Genomic DNA, 14,496 nt, shown 5'->3' on the forward strand with positions numbered 1-14,496 from the left:
CACCCGAGCCCCAGGTAAGCGTCACCACGGTTTGATAGTATTTACAGTTGCCCACGAGTATGGTGACGTCAGCTGGAAATTGGCTAACTAGTTAGCTCCACTTCGGTCCGCTATGCAATGGCACACATTAGCGCATGCTACAGATACTGTTTACGGCATAGTCTCCCTGATAGGGACGTGCAGCAGGCAAGGCAGGTGTTGGGAGCTCATTAGCATTTAAAGGTGCAGGCACAGAAACAGCCTGCTCTCAGTAGAGCTCACTTGAGCGACTTTTAGACAGCTGAAATTTAGGACCATGGATGGGTTTGAAGCAATGCATATCGAATACAGTGTTGTTGGACCTCTGACAGCTGTGTGAAATTGATGAAAAACAGTATAAAATGGGACCTTTAAAGCAAAAATCTAAAAGTGCTAGCATGCTGTCTGAAGTGGGTGAACAAGCTTGGCATTGGAGTTGTTGCAGTTTTTTTTCTTTTAAATTTACAGTTGTTTTTATGTTTTGAAACAACTCTTAACCTCCTTCAGTTGTTCAGGGGAATTCTGCAACACTGTTTTGCTGTGAAGCTCCAGAAATTTTTCGCTAAAAACTTCCCCTGACTTCTCATCGACATGAATCTCCTCTGCAAAACTTTAATAAAACATTAAAACTTGGATGGCACAGGTTGGGTGCACACTACACAGACACACACAGAGGAGTTTGTGGTCCTGTGTTTTGCTCAAGCATGTGCTCACATTCAGCATGTGCATTCGAGGAGCTGGTGATCAAACTCCACTGATCAAACGTTCCCACAGTAGAACACAATAGTGGACATTCCTTAACACGGCCGAGCTGTATTATGTTGCAGAAGCACAGCTGAAAACCTTACGCCTGAAATTCAACACTTTCCCCTTCAAAGAAAATTAAGGAAAGTTCTGGGACGTTGTAAATGACTCGGACCGAGGTAACTGTCACGATTTGATACGGTTCCAAATAAGCTGCACTTAAACTTATATTACATTCAAGCCAAAGAGGATTTGCTGCAAGCTCAAGTTTCTGTGTGCCCTGTACTGATACTGTAAATCCTATTTTGGACCGCTATTTGTCACTGTCATTGTTGTAGTAACAGGTAGAATTGAAGGGGGGAGGGAGGGTTGGTAGAGGCGGTGATGAGGACGTTCCTTTTGAAGGGCACTTTGGCGCATAGCTCCCCCGTCCCCTCCATGCCACCTCTTCCTCTCTCTGGCGGGATCTCATTTGTTTAGAACCCTGTGGGCCTTTGTTTGAATTTAGCTCAAGCGAGGCCATAACCAGTCCGACTAGTTTAGAGGAGTGCTAGAGCAAGCGAGCTAAACTGAGAGGCGGACAGAAGGTGAGTAAATTTAGACGCAACAGCGCTGCTATGATGCTGCCGACCAGGTGTTTGCGCGTCGGCTCCCTCAGACTGGTCGGGCCCGTCGGTGCTGAACATACATCGCTTCCCCCCCAAAAGTGCCAAAGCTCCCACAGAGCGGCCGCTGCGGGAGGTCTGTGTGCTCTTTTGGCACTCTTCTTATCAGCGCATTAACGCTTTCAAGATTACAAGTGGGAACAACACTTTCACAATTTGAAATAAAGCCCCTTCTCTTTTGTCTGTGCATTTAGAAATGTGTAGAGAGGGTAGAGTGTGTGCATGTGTGTGTGTGTCTGTGTGTGTTTGTGTTTCTGTGTGTGAGCGTGGGAAAGACAAACACACTTACCTCATCCACAGTCAGTGGCATACATATGCGGTACTCTTTCATCAACATGGTGCTGTTACAGAGAGGATTGTCTTTAAGAACTGTGTCTGTCTATCTCAGCTGTCTTGGTTGCATAGTAGACAGGCTCAGGCAAGTCACCCTGCTGCTGGACTGCAGTGACCTCTTTTCTGACGCTCTTCTTCCTTTGTTTTGCTGATGTCAGTAATCCATGGAGTTAAGTCCAGACCTCTCTGTCAATGAATATCTGCGTGTTTTTCTCACTTCCCTCTGCTCACTCCTCACAGTCTTGTCTCTGTCTCTGTCTTGCTTTGTTTTTCTTGCTTGCTCAATTAACTACTGGACCAGCCTTTTTTTTTTTATTTTTTTTTTTAACTGCTCCGCTTTTCTTCTCACTTCTGCTTTCTGCTCTCCAGCCTTCAGCTGCCCCCTTTTCTGTTTGCTGTTTCTCTTAGTTTCTGTTTGCTTTTCTTTCAGCCCTGTGAGAAAGTAGTAATTAGCTGCGAGGTGAGACTGAAGCCGGACCCGACTCTACCTGTTCCTGTCCTCTTCTCTGCCTCTCTGTGCTTTGTTTGATTCTTCCTCAGACCTCTCATGTGTAACCTTGCTGTCTGCCTGGCGCTCCTCCCTTTTCCCCTCAACTGCCTTTCTGCTGCTTTCAGTTCCTCACAAATTCCTTCAGCCCGGTCCCTCCTTATCTCCCTTCTTTCTCTCCCTCCTCCTCCTCCTCTCCCTCCCATAGTATCCACTCCCCGCCCACTGTACTTTACTACCTCCTCACCTGTGTCACCCCCCCCCCCACGCGCTTTGATCTTTATCTGTTCTTTTTTCTCTCTGTCTCTGTCGCCGGCACTGTTTTCAGCACAGCGCTCTATCATCTTTCTATATCTGGAAACGTTAGGTAACGCAGTCTGTTGACATCAGCCTGTGAATTTGAAGCACGTTTGCCTCCTTCCTGACACTCAGGTAATGACAGCACTCTGGGATAGTCAGGGTGGGCTGTTGGATTAAATATTACCGGAGCCATGAGGACTTCCATTAAGCAACGCGCCAGACCTCCCTTACATTGTATTACCTCATGACCTTCAGCTGGCTTAATTGAATCCATGTTTTAGTCAATGAGTAGTGGGATCGGAGCATTCATAATTTCTCGCCCGTGTCCGTCCTTGAGTCATGGGACTACTCTCCCTTTGTGTAAGCGATGAAGCTGACGGCTACTGCCAAGCGTACATTGTTACCGTCCCCATCACATAAGAGAAGCAGATGTTTGGCTTCTCCAGGTCAGTCTGATGGGGGGCCAAAGCCAATAACCGGCCCTGGATTCCTCCTCTCTGGTGGAATCCACTTCCAGAGGAGCTCTCTTCTCCGCAGTGAAAGAACGGTGAAAACAAATATGTGGTGGGGTTTGCTCCTATCTTATCAGATCAGTGTTCAGAGAAGGGAAAGCCACTTCAGAGAGCTGAGGTGTGCCTCGCTTGTCTCGGTAACCCCCCCATCCCCCCACCCCGGGACTTAACGCTCACAGAGAGTTCTGACAGCACATAGTTTAAAGTTTGATTGGCAGTGGTTTAGATGTGTATTCAGCAGCTGATTGAGTTATTGATCACTCTGATTGATTATGTAATTGTGATTTGAGGGTTGGGAACTCTCGGATGACTGATCCCGCAAACTGTTGAGTTGATCAATAGATTAGTTTCTTGATTGATTGATTGATTGATTGATTGATTGATTGATTGATTGATGAAACTGATCTACTACTAAAGCCCAAGGTTGATACTGTGCCTTCTTTAAAATAAACTATGTTTTCATTTAAAAATAGATTTGGAAGTAAAGAGATGACAGGAAATTAGGGGAGATGAATGGGGAAAGACATGTCTAGGATCTGTGTCTGGATATACAGTATCATCTGGATCATAATGTCTGATCAATGGGACCTGGTACTAACAAGTGTTCTCATCCTCCTGATAATGCCAGCACTGTGATGTAGCGTGTAACTGTGGATCATGCAATTTAGTACGGTGGCGCAGGTGGACTTGTCAAAAAGCACACGGTGCATCCCAGGTCAGGAGGAGGCAGAGTTTGGGAAATGCTAAACTTGGTGGTTGATTTTTTTTCTTCTTAAGATCCAGTGTGAAGGATTTGATAATACTATGGAAAATGTATCACTGACCCTCTTGTCATCCATTCCGGGCCACTGTAGAAACACACCGTGCAACATGTCAGACTCAATGGAAGAGGACCTGCTCCCTCAGTAGATATAAAAGTCTCATTCTAAAGTAACTAAATCACATCAATTTTCAAGTGATTACACACTGATAAAAACATAATCATAAATGTTATATTGCATTTCTGTCCATGAATCCCCAGAAATCATAACAACCAAACCTATAAGAATGTGGACACATTGTATAGATTTACATTCACACCCAGCCCAGATCCCATTATCACCTCCGCCTTCAAATTCGATAACAATCAGATCAAAATGCGCTCATCGTGAATTGACACCATACATTAACACAGGCTTGCCATAGGTGTGAATGTGGTAAAACGTTTCCAGCTGAACTCAATTTGGACAGTTCATGTTTAGCACCGACTTGTGGGGGCCTGACCTGCCAACGCCAAGCATCAGTATTTTCGGACCTGCGAATGAGACTCATCAATCAACTATCATCCGGCAGAATCGCTTTCTGCACTTTTAATCCCCGGGCACCAAAAAACGTCCCTCAGGATTTTCAATGTTTTGGTCCTTTGCCTTGGATTGAGTCTTAGAAACGATGCACTTTGTTCTGTGCGATTTAAATGTTTCTTACGCATTACACTTCTTTGCCGATTTAATCTCTGGAATTCAGCATAAAAAATTTTATTGCAAAGCTTAGCGAAAAGTTAATTCTGAGTACTATGATTGATGCATACAATATAATCTCAGCTAAATGTATCACTTTAATGATGAACCACAAAATGAATCTTTTCACACTCAGGACTAATATTCAGCTGAGTGAGCAGTTCCGGACTGGAGCGTTTTTAAAAACTCCTGGTCGGAGCTGCCCTTCCTTATTTTGTGTCCTGCAGGACGGAGGAGCAGCCGGTGATGGAATCAGAGGGGACTTCATCACGGTGCTTACACCTATCACATCCTCTCACATCATTAAATGAAAAATGAATGGGTGCACTTAGGAAACTGGTGAGGCGTTCTTTGACCTCTGTGTTTCCTGCCCCGACTGTGTTTGGTAGGAAGACAATATGTGTGTGTGTGGGTGTGTGTGCGTGTGTTGCAATGGTGGTGAGCGGTATGGATCTGTATTAAGCTGGAAAAAGGAAGCAGCAGATCATTAACTGGTGGGCCAACTGCCATCGCTGCATTACCGGCTCTTCAATCTCAAGGTGTGGTCACAAGCCAAGGTCAAAGGTTGTCCGGCGTCCCCTCCAAGCGTGTGAATGATGGAGCTCTCCCGCCCAGGCATGGATTAGCTGTGGCTTGGTTTGGGGGCAGGGAGCTGATGCGCTGCAGCTTTTTCATCTCACTGCAGGGTGAAAGGTAAGGCTTTGAGTAAGATTTAAGATGATGAATTCAGCAGTCTGCGAGGATAAGGTCTGACTGGTTTATGAGCCCCGTGTTGTACAGTTATGAAGTGTGGTAAGTACCAGCATCTCTGTGCGAGTGTGTCCAGATCCTCAGCCTTCCTCCCCTTTCCCTCGCACTATCACGACAAGCCCGCCGGACGCCTCTGATCTCTGTTTTGGTCCAATCATCAAAAACCTGAAGTATTTAGGTCAGACTTTTAGCCTGGCAAAGGGAGAGACAAGGGGAGAGAAAAAAAAAAAAACAGTGAGAGAAAGAGAAAGTACACATTCCATTATTGTCCTCTTTTCATAGAGAGTCTCAAAGCACAAACGCCGCCAGATGCAACTGACACAGCAGACGAAAAAGGAGGCTGGTTGTTGTGCTAACATCTCTGTGGTTTGTGATGTGCAATGTGTGTTTTAAGTGAGTAGGGGGTCTTTGTATGTTCGTGTGGCTGGCTCCTCTGTGTTAAGATGTAAGCTTAGTCTTAATCTCCTTGTAGTTGAGTATCAGGCTGGTACTAAGACATTGATTGGGCCGGCTCCTTAATTGATACCACTGGAGGCTCGGCCGCCAGGGGGTAATGTGGTTTCCAAGTGTGTATGTGTGCTTTTTGGCGTGTTAGAAGTTAGAAGGGAATCCCCCGGGGACCTGGATGAAACAGAGCGCTCACTTATCCTTATCGAATCCCGATCTCGTGTTGTCAAGCTTTGTCCCGCTGGGAAAATGCACGCACACGCCAGTGAGGAAGATGAGGCTTTATCTGACATCGTTAGGGGCTCCAGACAGCGGTCCAGGCCACGCCAATCAGTGCAGCACCCCAACATGGCAACTTGGCGCAAGAGAAAGTGCGACTGCCTTCATTAATTCCTGCTAACACACACATGCGCACGCACACACGCTGTGCACCCCCCACGTGTGCACACATTAACACATGCCATTACATACGGGCTCCTTGCTCTGGTAATCAAGTCCTGAGACGCCAATTATAAAAAAGAATAATTCATTTGCAGCTTTTTCTCCATATTCATGAGCCCGGCAATATGGACCGCATTCCATACATTGTTGAACGTATGTTCCCGGATGAATTATAGATGTTGTTTGAAATTGTTCAGTGTTCTTAAATGTCATCATTAATCTGAACAAGGAACAACAGTGCCGGCTCAGATCCTTAGAGGAGAGCGAAAATGTGTTTTTTGTCTCTGCAGAGTTTGTGTGCGCAAAAGAGAAAGATGAAGGATCCAGATCTATTCTATAGCTTGCATTATTCCTTTGTGTGTTTGTGGGTCTGAGAGACAGAGAGAGCAGAGACAGAGAGAGAGAGAGAGAGGGAGAGAGAGAGAGAGAGAGAGAGAGAGAGAGGGAGAAGGAGACTGAGGAGGGTGAGGGAAGGAGAGAGAGTCCTTATGTGCATTGGAGGCAGCCAGAAGCCAGTGTGTATCTAAAGGCGTTCAGAGCAGGGATGATCAGAGGGTGTGAGCCCAACACATTCATCAGGGCTCTCCACAGGGACAGAGGTTGAGGCGCACCACAGAGACGAATAAAAACGCTGCGGACCGAAAAGAAATGAAATAATTTATTCCAGGAATGGAGTGGAGGGGATTTGGAGACGAGTATGTGTGGAAGGGGACGGGCAGGGGGAATGGATTAAGGCTGCGTTCAGTGTCTGCGTGAGATAGAGGCCTGCACTGTGGCCCTGAACTTTTTTCCTATTCCACACACCGCCACTGAAAGGAAATTCAATTGCCTCTTTCCCTCACTTTCTGCAACAGCGGGAGGAAAAGGAAAAAGAGAGATAGACTCGGCGACTGAATGCAAAGTAAAAGCACATATTGTTGCATGCAAGGTGGGGGAATTTAGTTTTAAAAAAAGCCATCGAGCTATTTTAAAAACATGACAGCGCTCGGTGGCCCCTTCACTCTTCTTGACTGAACCCCTTCCCCCAGTATCTGTCTCCATCTCGTCTAACCAGCTCCCCACCTCACCATCTTGCTCTGTGTCAAAGCTCCACGTCTTTAATACCACACAGTCCATACGGGCTAAGAACATCATCCCAGTAGCTTTAAGCCCGATACGATTCTCCAAAAGGAAAACAACACTCTGTTTAATGCAGCACCGTGCAGAAATCTCGGTATACTCCCTGCAGCTTGAGGTCTGTTTGTTTAACAGCGTCCACGCCAGATGGAGGAACTTGCCAGTCACAGTGAGAGGAAACAACAGAACCGGAAATTTAAAATAAAAACATCACCTGATGTGTATCAATGGAGGAGGCCATGGGATATATTTCAGCAAGTTCAGCGGAGCAAGCGTCACACGCTGCAGCGATTAAAGTCAAATGTGGCACTCGAAAGCACCGTTTGGCCTGTGGGAACATGCCAAATTCAATATCCTGCCAGTCTGACACACGCTCCTCAGAGACACTGGAGGACTTTTCACAACCCCACAATCTCTCACTCCTTTCGGTCAACTTATTTCAACCTGACTCTCTCTGTTCTAGCGGGACCTGACAAAAGTCTTGCAGAGACGGCAGGAATCTGAAATCATGAAGGACCTTTTCTGTCTTAATCAACCTCATTAACTGCACTTTGAATCGTAGTCAAATCAATTTGAATTGCGAGTGTGCAGCATCTGGCTGGTGTGTGTGTGTGTGTGGGGGAAATTAGGGGTGTTATTAAAATTTAATGATGGTATTGGTTGATGAATGTTGTTATATAATTTAAATAATCCTTAATACTGTTTACTGTGGCTTTCAAATGTTTTTAATTCATTTTAATGTGTACCCATTTATTTTGCTCTTGTTTTTATTGCCTTTTTATGGAATTTCTCTATGTAATCCTAAAAAATTTGCAATATCTTATTTCCAAATCAATAGCATTCCCTTGTCAAGCGCTTTTCAATCGGCCTGTTTCTAAATGGTCCTTTATTAACAAACATGCCTTCTACACTATAAATACCAATTTATACAGTAAAATAGGCACCTGGGACACCAAGTGCATTGTAATATTCGCTTGTTTCTCTGGCTTCCACTTGTTATCGTTTCTTCAGAAAATGTTGTTCAAACCACAAAAGTCACATTACATGTCACGGCAAAATAAAACACAACTCCTGTATGAACATTCCACATTTTCCCTGATGTTCTTTGGTAGTTAGAGTCTGTTGTAGGATTTGTTTGGTTTATTGTGTCAGCTGTTTGAGCTGCAGGGCCAATCATTTGGATACTATTTGTCTTTTGGCTCGGATTTTTCAATAAAACAAAAAGTGAAAACAAAGCTATTAAGCAGCCAACTTGCAAGGTCCAGATGGTGGATTGTCTCCAAAGCACATGAGTGGCAGGGACAGAAGCATTCAGATCTTTTTAAATGGAAATAACAATAACACAGAACAAAACGGGAGTTTATTCCAGTGAAATGTATAGCATTGGCAAAGTTTATGGGGATTCAATGTAATAGCAGACGGTTTTGTTATTTTATGTCCATTACATTGTGCAACCTACAGTCACTTCATGACACAGTGTGGTTATGCAAACTACCAAGTAACTACTAACTACAGTTATTGTATAAATGTAGTGGAGTAAAAAGTACAATATTTGCTCCGAAAGGTAGTTGAGATGAAGTGTCATGTAGCAGAAAATGGAAAGACTCAAGTGAAGTACAATCACCTCAAAAGTACACTCAAGTTAATGTACTGCATCAGTATGGAAGACGGTAAGAAAGACTAAAGACTGAGACTGAGAGCTAACAGAGAGATTAATCACTAATGAAAACAATCGTTAGGTGCAACTCCAGGATAATTTGTTCTAAACACTTTAAGAGAAGCCTTTCCACAGAAATACAGTTACAACATTTATCACCCATTCATCTGGAACGTAGTTGTAGTTGTAGTTGTAGTCGTAGTTGGAATGTACCTTCAAACTAAATACATTCAACCAAATGTTGTATCTGAGTACACACTTGAGGTACCAGCACTTTACTTGAGTATTTGAGAGCTGTAGCTACTTAACATACACAACATGAAGAGCTGTTAGAATGGTGAGAGTATACTTTATTTAACATTTAATACAATTACAACTGAACCGATGAACTGGTTGACAGAAAATTTAATGGCAGCTATTTTAAAAATGTTTCTATAATTGTTGAAGAAAATGACGTGTGTAAGTGAATGTTGAGGAACTAAAAAGGGTTACTGCACGTTTTATGTGCTCTTTGACGGAGTGGTGTCCAGTTAGAATGATTATGGGTGAGTACGCAGACTTTGCTGGTTTGTTCGCACCCGCAAAGTCTGCAAAACTCTCATTTCATCCACTCCTCAAGGGCCCTCAAGCAGACTTTCTGCAGATTTCCAGGGAGTTTAATTGGGCTGCAGATGTCGCCAGACTTGCAATGCAGATGTGGCATTGTAGAGGTTATTATGAATGTGTAAAACAATTACTCATGGTATGTATGACTAAAGCCTGCAGGGGTTCAGTCCAGAAGTCCAGAGGGTGGAACTTTGGATTCAGCCTATACAAACCTGGGGAGTCTCCACGTCTTTAAGATATTCTTGTTTTGATTAATTGGTTAATTCACTGACGGGATTTTAGTGTTGATAACAGAAGACAGAACAGTGTAGAGTAAACACGCACGCTCTCTGTGACTTTGTTTCCTTCTGTATTAAAATGACGGAAGGATTTTTTTATTAAGCAAACTCCACGGGCTCTGTTATCAGATACATTTTTAATAAAATACAAAAAGAGAGCAGAGTGTCCAGAGGGTGTTTATTAATTCATCAAAACAGAGATCTGAAAGGACAATTTTCATTCATCAATGAGCTTCTCAAATGTGGGGATTTGGTGCTTTTCCTTGTGATTAATTTATTTCAAACTTATTGAGACTTAATTTTAAAAATTTCTCTGCATCAAGTTGGTGATACTTATTTACATTTACAACACAGGACTTTTATTTATACCAGAGTAGGTTGTGTGGTACTGGCACGTGAGTAAACTTGCCACCACATGCGGGAAGATTTTGCATTACTATTCTCACAGATTTACTGTTCCTATTTGTGGGGAAAAAAAGAAAAGAAAATCAACGGAACATAAAAAAGACAGTCATTTCCGTGTATAAATGTTCCAGAATTCCAGCAGAAGCGTACTCCTGTTTTTCTGTGCATCTGTGTACACAGTATACCTATGTGTATTTGTGACCGAGAGAGAGAGAGAGAGAGAGAGAGAGAGAGAGAGAGAGAGAGAGAGAGCCTTATTGTTTGATTGTTAGCTCAGAGCTAAACAGATGCGTAAATAGAGATAGGGGAGCCCAGTCACATCAGATTAGACCAAACAACAAAATTCAAACTGTCTCTCTCACTCTCCCACACACAAACACACACACATGCTCTCGCAGACAGTAAGTGGAGCTGGGAAAACAAACAGACACCAGCGGAGCAATGTGCCTCCACCATACGGCCAGCCTTTATTAACAACAACAGGAAAACACACTCCTGCGCTCTAACTTTCATGTAAATGTTAGGCCGACGCTGTGGGCCCTTGTGTGCTACAGAAGCATACCGACACACACTGTGGAGTAAATACAGTGATGACGCATACCATCACATGCCTCATAAACCCTAATGTTACCTCTCCAATATCTCCACAGGCCTCAGGCGAAACACAGAGACCGCCATTGAGACAGAAAGGAAGTGAGAGAGAGAGAGAGAGAGAGAGAGAGAGAGGGGCGCACACAGACAAGCTGTGATGATGAATTGATTGATGAATGCAAATGAAGATGAATGCATGTGGCAAATGCAGATAACAAGAGGAATATGAAGAGTACAGACGCTGGTTCACCTTTTCCGCTTAGCAGAAAATATGAATAGCTGATGTGTATCTGGCCTATTAATACCACAGCGGCGACAGTGAACGCACCACTGAACCAGATATGGATCCCTTATCACAAATCGTACGGCTCGGAATCAGCCGCCGCCGCTCTTTCTATACCATCTGGAGTCTAATCGCTGGGCCGGGACGCACAGATCAGCTTAATCGCCCTACATCCTAACCTTTATTGCCATATGGGCCGAATCCTAAAACTGACCATAGATCAGTGTAAACGTGGAGAAACTAGCAGCCGTTTGTGTTCTTAATTGTTTGTTAATGCAGCTTTATTCCATCATAAATTGAGCCAGGCGGAGAGAACCAGGTGGAAACTGGCGTGTGTGGTGAACAATGGTGTGGCAGTCTAGCTTTTCAAATTCAAAGATTTGCTTTTTTTTTCTGTTTCACATCACCGTCAGTGGGAAGTAAACAAAGTACAAATATTTGGTCAGTGTAATTTTTTTTTTTTTAGATTTTTCAGGTAGTTATAATTCCCCTGAGTTTTTATTGTTCTGCCAACTTCTTACTTTCCACCTCCATTTTGACACAAACATCTGTACTTTCTACTCCTTACATTTTCGAACAAGGGCCGTTAGTTTGCTTTGAATTGTCGATTATTTCTATTCTTTTTTCCTTCCCGACATCCCAAGACTGATTTTCGACCAGTGCAAATCAGTGCATCCTCAGTGCATCAGGGCAAATCTTGCCCGGCAGACGCAGTGAGGTGGAAACAGGCAGAGAGGGAGGCTCGAATGGGGAGGAAAGGCGTGTTAGTGTCTCGTATCTGCAGAGACCCTGCAGCCTCTGCCTGGATTTTCTTATTTTCTCAATTTTGTTGCTGTGCTTGGGACACTTTACAAGCCTGAAAACGTCAATACATGATGTCCTTGGAATGAGACTCAACAATCAAATCTCTTACTAATAGCTCGGACAAATCCCACTGATTGTACCTTTAAGTTTAATAGCCTTTGAATTTTAATAATATGACGTGAGGTTCAGCTAGCTTTGCACAGAAATGACCAGTTAAAATGTCCTTCAGAGGGATGAAGTCGGACATTTCAGAGCCTGTACTTTTTTACTTTTACTTGAGTAAAGAGGTGAAATCCATACCTTTACTCTTTTTTTTTTTTTTTTAAATCCGCATCTGCACTTCTTCTAGAATAAAGCATGTGTGGACTTTCACAACTTTTAATCATCCCACATGAGAGGTTATCTCTGAGTTTTGAATCTCTGCCAGACAAAAATGCTTAAAGTCCTTCTTGGGATTTAGGAAACTGTGATGAACAGAATTCACTATCATCAGATCAGCAGAATAAACGCTGGGAGTGTTTCTGCAAAGAAAAAAAAAAACGGTTAGGTTTAGGCACAAAAAAACAATTGCTGAGGTTTTGTTTAAGATTATGTTTCACCCGGTTCTGTCACCACAAACATGGCTGCAAATTCAATAACAAATCTGGTGTTTGCGACAGGAAAAAGCCCCAACATCTTATTACATGTTGGTGCTTACAAATGCTGAGGTAAAATTTCGGGCAGCGATCTTGCCTCCCGGCCAACTCGCCTAACTGTCATGACTGAGACTGACATCACACTTATTGTAGAAATGTCATCATGATCTGTACGAAATATACAAATTTAACTCACTCATGGTTTGCATGGTGTGGAATCTGACTGGATAGTAAATTAAAGGGTCAATTCACCAAACATTCCTCGCTAAAAACATTTTGTTTTCAATTTTCTACTTTTACTATGCTGATAATTAGTCGTGCAGGTCATTTTAGTTTTATTTGCCCAGGCTTTAAGATATCCATCCCTTAGATTCTGCCTCTGCTTTTTTATTTTTTTTATTTTACTGGAACGACTTTCTAACGAGGAAATGTGAAAACTGTGACAACTGTTGACAGCCTGTTCTGTGTATAATTTGCTAATTCTATTTAAGTCTAATTTTTCAGTGTTCTAAGCACCTGAAACGTTACTGCCTTCAGCTCTACTGTAAGATGGAGGCAGACGTCTGACAGAAGTTGATGACACTGTGTCTCAAAACCAGGGCAGACAAAACCAAAACGATCTATATGACTGGAAAAAGTATTTCTTTACACACATTGTGTGGTGATCTGAAGGAATCTAGAGGCACACATGCACATGTGTGGTCTCTTTTCGCATCTGTGGGGTCAGCCTCATATTGACGATCGTACAATTAGATGGAACTGAGGTGTGCGTCCATCATTTACCAGACCTCCAGGGGTTAGGCACATTTCTATCAATACGCTGAGACCTTTGGCCTGCTTGTCGTTACACTTAAGCACTCGGTCTTTCTCCTGCGTGAGCTCACACTGTGCATGTATGTGTGCATCTGTGCATGTGATCCTGGAAGACATCTGAAGGTCCGGCGAAAAGGTTAAACCCCAATCATAAGATCATCGACTGAGCAGCCAGGCGCACGTTCTGCTGATGATCTGCGGCTAACTATTGCTTCATTGATTAGTTCCGATCCTGCAGTGGTGGAGACTGAGGAGGGGATAACAACAACACATCTCAAATTTAATGCACTTCACACCTCCTGCGCCCCCCCCCCCCCCCCAGAGATAGCTGTAAACAAAATATAATCTAGCACACGCAACTGTAGCATCTCCCTTCAACAAACTTCAGCATAAATATTTCATCTCGAGTCGAAAAAACACGAGGAGCTGCAGTGTTGTGATGCTGCGTGTTCCTGCGCTCTCTGCAAGCTGCTCACACATGGTCACTGACATGCTACTGTAGTATGGATTTCTCATTCACATGCACGGACAGACACGCACACACGCACGCATGCACACACACACACACACACACACACACACACACACACACACACACACACACACACACACACACACAGAGGAATGCTCTCGCTGCAGCTCTTCATGCCAAAAAAAAGAAAAGAAAAAGGACGCGCCGGGCAGTGTGACACTCACATGTGGATCCACAGACGCTGGTGTGGCGCCTCCGTTTTGCTTGGAGAAGCAGAAAGAGGCGATAGGAGGCAGGAGAAAAAAAAGGCAGGACGGCGAGGGAGGGATGCAGGGAGGGAGCCAGGGATGGATGGATGGATGGATGGATGGAGGGGAGGAAGAAGGGGGGAGGGAGGGGGAAATGCAGAGGGAGGCAAGGGAGGAGGAAGAGGAGGGTGGGGGTGGGGGGGGGCAATGAGAGGGCTGAGTGGTTCTAGTAAATATTTATATTGCAGTATGATACCGCGAGAGTGAAAGAGAGAGAGGGAGAAAGGGGGGAAAGTCTGAGAAAAAGGGGGGAGATATAGAGCGTCCATCCCTTTATTAATTTTATTCCGGACCGCTAAGTTTAGCATTCAACACGTGTCGCCAGTGATGGAGAG

General features: G+C 43.9%; 1 protein-coding gene across 5 annotated transcripts in view; it reads right to left on the reverse strand.

Moving 5' to 3' along the window:
• The window catches only part of pitpnc1b (phosphatidylinositol transfer protein cytoplasmic 1b), a 54,832-nt gene that overhangs the window by 16,247 nt on the left and 24,089 nt on the right, over positions 1–14,496 (reverse strand). For 3 of the 5 annotated variants that reach the window (XM_037075229.1, XM_037075231.1, XM_037075230.1), the window contains 2 exons: positions 5,356–5,497; positions 5,077–5,234 (listed from right to left, as the gene is read on the reverse strand). Coding sequence is in view for 1 of the 5 variants with exons in the window: in XM_037075227.1 (XP_036931122.1) it covers positions 1,717–1,764 (48 nt within the window). In the remaining 4 variants the exon portion in view is untranslated. Of the gene's footprint in view, positions 1–1,716; positions 2,375–5,076; positions 5,235–5,355; positions 5,498–14,077; positions 14,171–14,496 lie in introns of those variants that run through there. The other 2 variants (XM_037075232.1, XM_037075227.1) reach the window with 2 other exon arrangements.

This window comes from Acanthopagrus latus, chromosome 17, assembly GCF_904848185.1.
Source record: "Acanthopagrus latus isolate v.2019 chromosome 17, fAcaLat1.1, whole genome shotgun sequence".
Lineage (NCBI taxonomy): Eukaryota > Metazoa > Chordata > Actinopteri > Spariformes > Sparidae > Acanthopagrus > Acanthopagrus latus.